The sequence below is a fragment of the Monopterus albus genome, unplaced genomic scaffold, assembly GCF_001952655.1.
Source record: "Monopterus albus unplaced genomic scaffold, M_albus_1.0 scaffold214.1, whole genome shotgun sequence".
NCBI classification, from domain to species: Eukaryota; Metazoa; Chordata; class Actinopteri; order Synbranchiformes; family Synbranchidae; genus Monopterus; species Monopterus albus.
The window spans coordinates 658,090-669,491 of record NW_018128094.1 but is presented as its reverse complement, the minus strand read 5'-3'; the positions used below and the strand labels follow the sequence as shown (position 1 = coordinate 669,491).

The 11,402-nt window shown below is 42.2% G+C and overlaps 1 protein-coding gene across 1 annotated transcript in view; it reads right to left on the bottom strand.

The window, feature by feature from the left end:
* Window positions 1-418: 418 nt before the first annotated feature.
* nlk2 (nemo-like kinase, type 2) overlaps window positions 419-11,402 on the bottom strand; it is a 30,160-nt gene continuing 19,176 nt past the window's right edge. Inside the window, 6 exon segments of the mRNA XM_020619062.1 lie at window positions 419-3,412; window positions 3,759-3,852; window positions 4,457-4,655; window positions 6,323-6,409; window positions 8,411-8,512; window positions 9,356-9,565. Of these exon segments, the coding sequence (XP_020474718.1) occupies window positions 3,358-3,412; window positions 3,759-3,852; window positions 4,457-4,655; window positions 6,323-6,409; window positions 8,411-8,512; window positions 9,356-9,565 (747 nt within the window). The 3' untranslated portion in view covers window positions 419-3,357.

The window sequence follows — 11,402 nt, the reverse complement described above, 5'->3', positions numbered from 1 at the left end:
TGTGGGGGAATAATGCAGATTTGGTTTTTTTTTTTTTTTTTTTTTTTTTGCTGTTTTGTGTTGTTCCGAGTCAAACGAAAGAAATAAACATGAGAATACCAAACAATTTTTGATTGTAACAAATTTCTGGGAGAAGTGGTGTGTTATCTGACAGAAATACAGGGGTGCCAATATATTTTTGGCCATGACTGTAGATGTAACAATAACAACAAGAGGGTGTTAAAGAAAAGAGAATATACCTCACTTATTTTGTCCAGAGGGTGTGCTACCAAATATTAAGTTGAAGGTGTCAATAATTCTGTCCAGTCCATTTTTGGAATTCTGTGTAGAATGGATCAGATTTGGCTTTTTTTTTTTTTTGCTGTTTTGTGTTGTTCCGAGTCAATAATTCTGTCCAGTCCATTTTTAGAATTCTGTTTAGAATGGATCAGATTTGGTTTTTTTTTTTTTTTGCTGTTTTGTGTTGTTCCAAGGCAAACGAAAGAAATATGTTATATATTGATTAAAAAAACAAGTAAAGTAAACAAGATCAAGCACACAGCCATGAGGGTTAAAACAAACTCTAGTGTGATTCAGTTAACTGAAGAGAACCCCACAGTCAACCAGCTGAAATGTAGAGCATGTAACCGTGCCCAACAGATAGTCTGGGAAGTAACTGCTACTATTGGTGCTGATGTCCAAAGAAGAGGGAGATGTTGCACCAAAGGCCCTCTGCCTGACTCAAACAGCCATGTCTGGGCTGTTATGTGCTGTTGTTTGGTGCTATATGGACAAAACCCTACCATGAAGCTGTCAAATAAACTGTTCTGATAAACAACAGGAAGGATGGCCAATGCTGCAAAAAGAAGAGCCAGAGGGTAGGAAGGCCAACAGGCCGTACAGAGAGCTGACATGTTTCACTTCAGTGCACTTTTGTTTTCCATAAATCTTTCCCTTCAGACTCTTTGGGGTAGAATTTGCTCAGTTTGGCTGAGTGTGTGAAGAGTTACCTCACTGTCCCAGCAGTGACATTAGGAGGCACACAAGTAGACAGCACATGTTCCTTCATAAATACAAGAAGTACTGAGTTAGGCTGACAGCACATACACCAGTGCTGAGGTGAATGTTAGCGGTCTGAGTACTACGGCCACTCAGAGGTGGGGGCAGGACTGTATCACCGCAGTCTGATGAGTTGTGTCATCCTGCTCGGAAGCAAGGGTAACATTTAGTTTTATCCCTTTATCCAACTTATTTGCTATTCACATGAAAGCTTCAATTGTTGTTCATGTAGCATGCGAGTGAGAACCCAACACATTCACAAAGTTGGGCCACTGACGGCTGCTATTCATTGTGAATGAGGGAGACTGAACTTTATGCAAATGTCCTCTGATGCAGGGCAAGTCACAGCCAGCCCAGACCCAATCAGCTGTTTACTGCTGCACTTCACTGGGGGAGGGAATTTGAAACTAAATAGAAGAAAAGCTGATAGCTGCAGCCTCCAGCCTCCTAATAATGTCGCTACATCAGAAGACAACTGTCCAGTCAGAGCAGAGTATGGAAACAACCTGCTCAACACCACACTTTCAGAACTACAGACTGCTGAGAGGCCGTACACTGACATCTCCCTTCTATCCGTATGTGTCAACGGACAGAAGAAGATCTCAACAACTAAACACAACTCATCTAAAATCCCTATTAGTAGGATGATGTGGTGAGTTCCCAGGTCTATTATTCCAACCAGAAGTAAAGGTGGTGTTGGTGTTCTCAGGAGATACCTGACCCATTCCACAATGACCAACCCAGACTGGTTTACATATTAGGAATGGTATATCTTCAATACAGATTTTTTCAGGCCTCATGTATAAACTCATCACTGAAATCATGCCTAAACATAGCAGATACATGAATACATGTATTTGTTCTAATACATGCAGGGTATATGTAAAACTTGGCAATGTATCTCAACATGAAGTGCATTCCTCTATGCCTGAACTAAACATGAGTGGATTTGTTTTTAGCTTCACTCTATGAATTTATATTATTCACTTCCATTTTATAAAAGCGTGTTGAGGGCATATCAGCAAAGCGATGCAGCCTGTGAACTGATAGGAGCGAGTTCTACATGGAAGGACTGCACCATCAGAACAGACAGGAAATGACAGTGAGATCTACAGTGGATATGAGCCTCTTGCATGTTGACGTGCTAACATTTCATACAAATAAAACAAGCCAACAGTAATCGAGCCCATTATACATGACATGACTATATTGTTGATCACTGACGCTCTGCACCTTCTGCTTAAAGCTGAATTGATCCATTTTGGCCAGTAGAGGGCAGAACTCTAGGAAAAACTGACATGCTCAGCCCTGATTTATCCGCTCCTGGAATGGCTAATGTGTGGAGTGTTCGCTAACACTGAAGTGCTTCAAACAAAGTGCCAGGTGGATCAGTGTAACAGTGTGAAACCAATGTCCACCCTCACCTTTCTAACATTAGAACTGGAAGGGGTCTGCATCCCCCAAATTTCTGTAACATAAGACCTAAGTTGCAGGAGAAAAAACAGGGAGGTGGGGGGATTCATTCAAGAGAAGCCAGCTGGGACAACAAGTTTGTTCCATACACACTGAACCTTTACAGCATGGCTTGATGTGTCTATCCAACCTGAATGTTCAGGTTAAATCCCAAACCATTTGCACACAGTCTCATATGTTTATGCATCATTTATACATGAAGCTTCTGATCTTTGGCAAATGAACTGTTACAGAAGTGAAAACTATGGCCAAATGTGCATGAGGACAAAGGGACACATACCTGAAATTCCATTTAAATTAGTTAAAATGTCCTTATAAAATATGGGAAGCTTTCAGTTGGAAAAACATTTAGTCTGTTAACATAATTACAATTGATTGTCTGAAAAAGAAGCAAAGTTGAATGGAATTAATCAGTGCAGAGGTGAAGGTGGGTGCAGAGTAGCCTAAATGTATCGGAAATTCCTCTGTGATTAGAGAATATTTTAAATAGACTTTTTTTTAAAAAAAAAAAAAAGAATTAATATATATAGCAAAACAAATGTACTTCATTATACTGTATAAGTGTCAATCTAATCTAGCTGGAAGTGGGCAGATGGGCTGTTTCCAACATTCTGATGTTGTCTGTGGAGTATTCATCTGATTCATTTGCATACCAAACTCTCTAAATACACCCCATCACACAGTTATCAGTGGTTTTCTCTTCATGTGTTTCACATGTCAGCATGCACACAGCACACTTGTGAGTCCTGCTCTCCAGTGAAATGCTACGCAGATGATAGCAGACATTGTTCATGTTCCCAGTTTAGCAGCTTGTCAGTCGGGAAAGATGACTACAGGTGACAGAAGCTATTCCCACACCAGCGGAGACGGAGGCATTTCCGAGGGCTGAGCCACTGTGGAGCTGTGCAACAGGAGGCCAACAAGTAGGTGAACTTCATGGGTGTGTTAGCTCAAGACTTGCGTTACTTGGTTAAATGTGTTATCTTGTGTTCCACAAATGTTACTGCTTGACAATATCAGTTTGACATCAGTTTAATGTGTGTGGGTGTTTAGCTTAGCTTAGCACAAAGAGTGGATGCAAAGAAGCCAACGGCCGAGCACCATCAAAAGGTTAAAAAAAAAAAAAAACACACCTTCCTACCAGCCAACACTGTCTGACAAACAGGTTGTATGTTTGTTACTGACACACATACACAATCTCTAGTGCTATGGTGTTTCACAGTGCTGGGAATTAAAGAGCCTCCTACCTGATAAAGCTTTTGAAAGCAGCTGACTGGGGGTTAATGCAGAGTGGCACTCGACTCCCCTTCTGCTGCTCCAAAATGAACTGATGGATGATCTCTGTGAGGACAAACACAGCAGCAGAGAAAGATGAAATCATTCTTACACTGATTTCTCATTTCAAGTCACAGCTCATCTTTCAAATTCTTTAGAAGACAATTTTCATATTTCCATGGAGCTACAGTCTTTTATTACAGGAGACACAGAGACAGAAGTTCCTCCTGGTGACTCTACTACTCCACAGCCAGGTCTGCGTGTGTTAGGCCCAGGGGAAGGATCTGTGGAGATCTCAGTGCATCTACATCATGTAAAGCTTTCACTGATTTCATTTTCTTCCCTAAAGTCAGACTTGCCATGGACTGTGTCTGACACATTTGGCTGATTTGTTGGTGTGAAGATGCTTCTTATCCACTCAGCCAAAAGAACATTGTTTAGCTGCTAGTATCTGCTAGTGTTGCTGCTTTTCTCTTGTTTCCTCTTCATTTCAAAAACTCAAAGACTGATATTGTATCTGGCAGAATATTCTACCAGCCCACTCTGGCAGATTGTGTTGTTTAGTAGATGTGCCATTTTGTTATGACTCAAAAGTAATCATAAGGGTCACCGACAGCTCTTTTTGAAATCTATGTTAAAATGTCTTTTCCTGCAGCAAAGAGAAATGTACCTTTGACCTGTCTCACAGAGCTCAGGTTCTTCTCAAAGCCATCATCAAACTTGGGATTAGTGACTGGCTCAAAGTCACTGGTGTAAACACGGCCAGAAGATGTGGTGTAGCAGCATTTGCACATGCAGGTGTGGTAGCGCAGTCGACCCTCATCCAGGTAAGGGTGAGCCAGGGCATCCTTTGCTGAAATCCTCTTTGACTGAAGACCACACAACAAAGTTAGACAGCAGCTACAATTTACATTAATCTTAGTTTCAGCATATATGTCAAAGGGAATCAAAGAGAAACCGTGATCAGCTGCTAAGTAACAGTATGGAAATGACCAAGATGGGCAGGGAGATCTACACCTTATCTCCCCTCTAAGACTGAAGCAGTAAAAATTTAACACCAACTTCACAACTTTCTAAACTCTGACTCTTGCCTGATCCCCTTGGACTTTGTTGGATGTTTACAATCCCCTGTGTTTTTCGACCTTTCTTTGGACTCTGGGGGTTCAGTGTCTTGCTCAAGGACACTTTGACTGCTAATCTTCTGGTTAGGAGATGACCAGCTCTACCTTCTGAGCCACAGCCATCCCCTAAATCGTTGTTTTTCACTGAGTGTATAAAAAAGTGTTAAGCGAGCAGCCTGAAAGTGTGTTTGCATTTGGGTCCAATTCTCCTCAGTATGCCATTTCAATGTATGAAATATGATGGAACAGATGATAAAGTGTGAGAGTGTAGCTAAGGCTACCCATGGACTGAAGAAAACTTGCGTATGAATGAACATGCATGATCATACAAAGTCCTAAATATCAAGTTTGATTTATCTTCACCGATTTGTAGCGCAAGTTCTCAAAGTGTGATGCTCAGTTTAAACTCTAGTCTAACTTTATGATGCAGTTAACTTGACTGTTATGGAAGATGCAGGGTCATCTGAGGCAGCAGAGCTATGGACTACTGACTATTTGGAGAGATGATGTTAACTCTAAAAACTACAAATGTCCATTTTGTCCATGTGTTTGTCAAAATGGACATGTTGGTCCTGGTTCTGTCATGTGGTTCCGAGTGTTGTCAGGTCTGTAACTTGATTACACTTTCCAGGTTCTTCAACAGTGTGGGATGTACAGGGGACAGTATTGTTTTTCTTGACCAGATGACAATGAAAAGATCAGAAGTAATAGAAAATGGAAATGGGACAAAGGACTCATACTGATTCAACTTCAGATGGTGCAGGTGGTCTTACTGTGCCTTCGTCAACAGAACACAAGTCACAAAAATTAACTTCAGAGTAGGTTTATCTCATTCCTTGGATTGTTATGGTCCGTACAAACTAAAAAAAAAAAAAAACTAAAAACATACTTGGATATAAATCTAGTCTGAATGTGAATCTTGAACTAAAGCCCAGGTGTTTACACTGTGGCCAGGCCAGTCTCCTCTGTTTTCATTACAGACTGTATGATGATGCTATATAGAAAATATAGTATCTGCTGATGTAGCTATTAGAGATGAGACAATAAATCAAAATTCAATATACTGCGATACAAAAACATGACAATATGCATCATTTTGTCTAGAGATACACATTGTGTGGCTCCATAAGATTGCCTAACAGAACGCAAGTCACTATACAGTATCTGGTTGTTCTTTACATAATCCAACCAGGGCTAGAAAAGGAGAAAAAAGAGGAATAAAGTACCAGTATTCTGCAGCTAGTTATACATTGTTGTTTAATTGTATCATGATTAAATCTAATCGTACACACCATATTGTGGATCGAATCATATGGAGAAAAAGTCATATCCTCCCATCCCTAGTAAATATATTTCACAGACTCATTTTCATTCATTCAAAACATAATGCAAATCTATGTAAGAGAATGACTCACTGGATCAAACACCAGCATCCTGCAGAGGAGGTGGACAGCTTCATGGGTTGCTTGGCTGGACAGTGTGTAGAGAACAGGAAGGGATGGCTGCAGACAAAACACAACACAACATCAAGGATCTTCCCCCGACTCTTTCAGTTGTATCATGATCAAATCCTCTCTCTTACATGACTGTGCCAGCAGACTGGGGGAAGCTAATTTAAACATGGACATATGGATTTGTTTGTTAGGCCTTATGGATACGCACGCTGTGTTTTGATGAGAGACACTGTAATGTCACATTTCATTAGGCCACCATACTTCTTTCCAGTCTGTTGGTATCTTTTACAGTTTTTAAGAAATATGTTTTTATGGATGGTTCTATGATCAGTCACTGGAAGAAAAAATTCAGTGAAAGGACTTCCAAAAAGAGGCCACACCTGGGTGATGCCACTTGTACATTTGCTACACAAGTGGAGGCTGCTCCTATGTGTCACATGTGGTCACAGAAGGGGCAGAGTTTGGAATGGCAGTGGAAGCATGACTCAATGTTGCTGCAGGGAACAAGACTGCACAGACTGAGGGTGAGTTCTGATGGAGCCTCTGGGGGGCATGATCACAGCAGGGCAGTCAGACCAAAATTCTCTCACCGTTGATTTCTATGTAGAACAGGACTTCTAACTCTGAACTGACCGCCTCCTTTGCTTCATGCAGAGCTCAGCGGGTGAAGCCCTACACCCGCCCAGTAAGGTGGCAGTTTGTACAGGATGGACGCGGTTTCTGTTCCATTTAAATTCGGCACATGAAACAGCACTCTGGTGCTGACCATGGCAAGTTGCTGCAAATCAACAAGTGGACTCTGACAGAACTCAGACAGCTCAGTAACTGTGGGCACCATCTCCTCCCTGTAGTCCACAACTTTTGACTGTGAATCACAAACTCTGCACAGAGGATGTGAATGTTTAGAAATATCATGCTGAGCTTGGCAATTCATTCTTTGACCTAGCTTGAGTGAATGAAATTAAAACCCATAAAATCACACAATATTTCAGTAAGATGGTGTCCTTGTATCTGAGGCAGTGTTCAGTCAGTCATGTAGGCTGTTCATTCTGTGATAGTATGAAAGGGTAACCTATTTTCTCAAATTACCATTATCTTGTGAAGCTCATGTGCTGTCTGCACTGCGTCTAAGAGAGTTTTCCTGGCCTTGCTGCTACGTGTCAAGCATCAGGCCAACACTGTAAACAGAATACAGCCAGTTGCTGCTACGTGTCAAGCATCAGGCCAGCACTGTAAACAGAATACAGCCAGTCTACCTCTCAAATCTGACACTCAAAAATTGCGATGCTCGACAATGTCCATTCAAACAGAGAGGGGGTGGCACTGTTGTGGAAGTAATTTTGTTTATATTTCCATCCCTGTTTTGTAACAGCAGGTGAGAGAATACAAGCAGCAGAAAGGAAGAGATGCTCGACTTTGTGAATGAGTGTGAGGACAGTGACAGAGGCCGATGACAGTAAAACACTGTGACTGTAAAACACTTCCATTTACAAGTCTGTGAACTGCTATTGTTAGCCTGCTAGCCATGCTAGCTCCTGGAGGTTATGTTTACAACCTTACCTGTTTCATTTTCTGCCCCACCCCAATTTTAGCCACACCATATGAGTAAATTTCACCATGCAGGCAGATGCCGCTCATAATCCAAACATCTGATCTATCTATTTACCATTGTAAAGAACATAAACCTTTATAAAATAATTGCATTAGACTACTGAAATGTTCATACCTACCTGAAAATGCTGCACACTTTCATTTGATCTTAAACTGGACATGTGGTCCAGGCTGTCATGAACACACAAACACCCAAATAACTTGAAATATGAACAACAGTACACAGTTCTGTCCCAACCATGAGAAGAGAGCTCAGTTTCCTTCTGCCTTCCAGGTTGGCTTATGATTCTCTGCTAGTGTATGAATCCTTGTTGAATCCTGTTCTATCCACATTTAACCTTTGGTAAAATGTGTGCAGTTCAAATGCTATTAGCAAACAGAAAACCCCAATATCAATTCATTTGTTCATAAAGACAGATGTATAAATAGACCGGTCACCTGTTTGTGAGGGCCTCTGAGAATGTGTGCACGAGCACCTTCACACGCCGTCCTCATCGCCTCCATAGAAGGAGTCCCCAGCAGGTCAGTGATTAAATCCAGCTATAAGCCAACAGGACCAAAGACACATACAAATTACAAACAACAAATTGAGTGTAAAGTTTGTTTCAGCAACTTGTAAAAAGACTATACAACGCTCCACTCACATGTGTTCAACATGGATTTATTGGCAATCCCTTTTAATGGTAGTGATGAGTGTTGTTATCATGAACCTCAGACCTGCGTCTCTGTTCCTAGTCCCACAGTTTTTCACTCCAATTTTTATTTAGTGTCACTACCATTTTTATTCATTTGCCCATGTACCATCCATCTTCCTTATTCTGTGCCTGTCATTTTTAACATTTGTGACACAGTCAAGCTACAATATACAATAATTTCAAATATGTTTTAGCAGAAACATCTTCCCAAAGCTTATTTTACTAAGGATTTCACCCAGACTCATCAAACAGCCTGGCAGGAGTACAGAGATGTTCTCTTCTAAAGGGTTTTCACCAGAATAACACTCTTAACCACTCAGAGTAGGACGCTGTCAGGGCTGGATGCTCACAGCTGTCAATCAATACGTGAACACGTTTCGGCCCTTTGATTGATATGGTTGAAGGCTAGCAAGCTGCTGATTTCAGTCTTAGATGAGACAGTTGCATGGAAAAGAAGGTTATGGAGTTTTGTAAAGAAGGAAGACAAGAAACCAACACAGTTGGACTTAGATCATAAAGTTATATTGGCGTGGCTTTCAGCAGATGGAGAGTTGACGGAGAAGAGGGATTTACAAACGAACACCGACTTACATTGAGCATTCTGGTCACAAAAATGCCCTTGAGGATGATTAATGAGGAGATGAAAAAAGTTATGCCATGTGTGTTATCGTCAGAGAGCAGGAGTTACCTGCTGAATGGGACTTTGGGCTTGGAAGAGGATGCGTCTTCCCAGCAGCTCAGCGAAGATGCAGCCCACAGACCAGATATCAATGGAGTTGGAGTAGTGGCGACTCCCCATGAGGATCTCTGGAGCTCGGTAGTACTGTGTCACCACTTCCTGAGTCATGTGCCGTGACTCATCTGACTCCTCCACTCGAGCCAAGCCAAAATCACAGATCTGGAAGACAGTCACTCAGATGTTTCTCCACCTGCTGTGATATTATCGTCTGTTTATTCAGTTTCTTTTTTACTTCTAAGAAGCACTACTGTTAGCTAACATCATTGGCAGAGAGAGAATATTACTGAAGTGGAAGATGCCTCATATTATCTATAGTGCAACAGGTCAAGCAGCTAATCAGCATCTGAAGAAGAAGAATATTTAGACTGGGGGAAACTGCCTGACTGTTCAGGAGTGTCAGAAACTGTACTTATTCCTATTGTCCCTCTTTAGTAGCAGAAAAAGAAGCTTTATTTATTGTAACATTGTGACACGTACAACGAAATTCTGTTTGGAGCCGAGAGCCCCGGGCCGCTGCGTGTATACATGCCGCCATCACACGCAACGGGGTGGAGGGGTCAGTGTCTTGCCCAAGCACACTTTGAGACATGGACTGCACGTACTGAGATTCGAACCTTCAACCTTCCGGTTGGGAGATGACTGCTCTACCCACTACACCACTGTCACCTCCCGTCAGCTAGGGATGTCACAATAACCAATACTTTGGTGCCAGGTCGATACAAAAAAATTTGAAAACGTGATAGTACTTGTTTTCTATGGTACCAAAAGTACTGAAAATACTGCAATAGCGGTCATAGGTAGTGGGGAATGTGATTTCCCCGGCACTGATGAGAGCAGCATAATAACTGTGTAGTCTGATATTAAAGAGGGGGAGGAAGGTAACACAGCAGCAACCACAACAATAACATGCGAGATGGCGTCAGCAAGCCCAGATGTAGTAACAGGTCCACTGCAATTTATAGAAAGAAAAAACACTCTAAAAGTCATGTATAGAGATACTCTGCGTTTGAGTTGGATGATCAGGGACAAATTATAGGCTACCAAAAGCTTGTATGCAAACTTGGTCTCTGAACCTTTGCCACGAAAGGAGAGAACATCTCAAACTCTGCTATGCATCTCAAAGAGGTCATGGCATGATTCAGCTACAGAGCCACTCTGTACACTGGGGAGACCGCACTGCTGCTTTGAGGAAGGTAAAAGGAGGTGGTGTGTGTGTTTATCAATAACTCATGGTGTGGTGTGTTTATCAATAACTCATGGTGTGGGCATATACGGACTGTTTATAAGCACTGTTCGCCAGATGTAGAGTTTTTATTGCTGAAATGCCGGCCCTACTATCTAGCCAGAGAGCATAGTGCTGTGTTTCTGACTGCTGTGTATGTTAGCCCAAGAGCTAATCCCTCGGCGGCTCTCAGCAAACTCCACAACGTCATTAGTGCATTAGAGACAGCGCACCCTGACGCTGTTTTTTTTATCATGGCAGGCGACTTTAACCAGTGCAACTTACGGACTGTACTTCCCAAGTATTACCGACATGTGAACATTCCCACCCGGGGCAAGAACACTCTGGAACATGTTTACAGTAACACAGGGAGTGTATACAGGGCCGCACCCCGTCCCCACCTTGGACACTCGGACCACATTTCTTTGTTCCTGTATCCAGTTTACAGACAAAGACTGAAACAAACAAACCCTGCCACCAAACAAATTAAACTCTGGACCCCAGAGACTGAAGGCACACTGCAGGACTGTTTCGCCCAGACAGACTGGGATGTGTTTAAAGCTGCAGCCACCTCAGAGGACTTTTCTGTCAGCGTACAGGATTATGCTGAGTATGTGACCGGATACATTAGTACCTGTATTGACAACATTGTGCCCACCATACAAGTCAGGAGGTTTCCCAACCAGAACACCCTGGATAAACAGTCAGGCACGCCGCATGCTGTGTGCTCGCTCTCATGCATTCAGGTCAGGCGATGAGACGGAGTACAAAGCT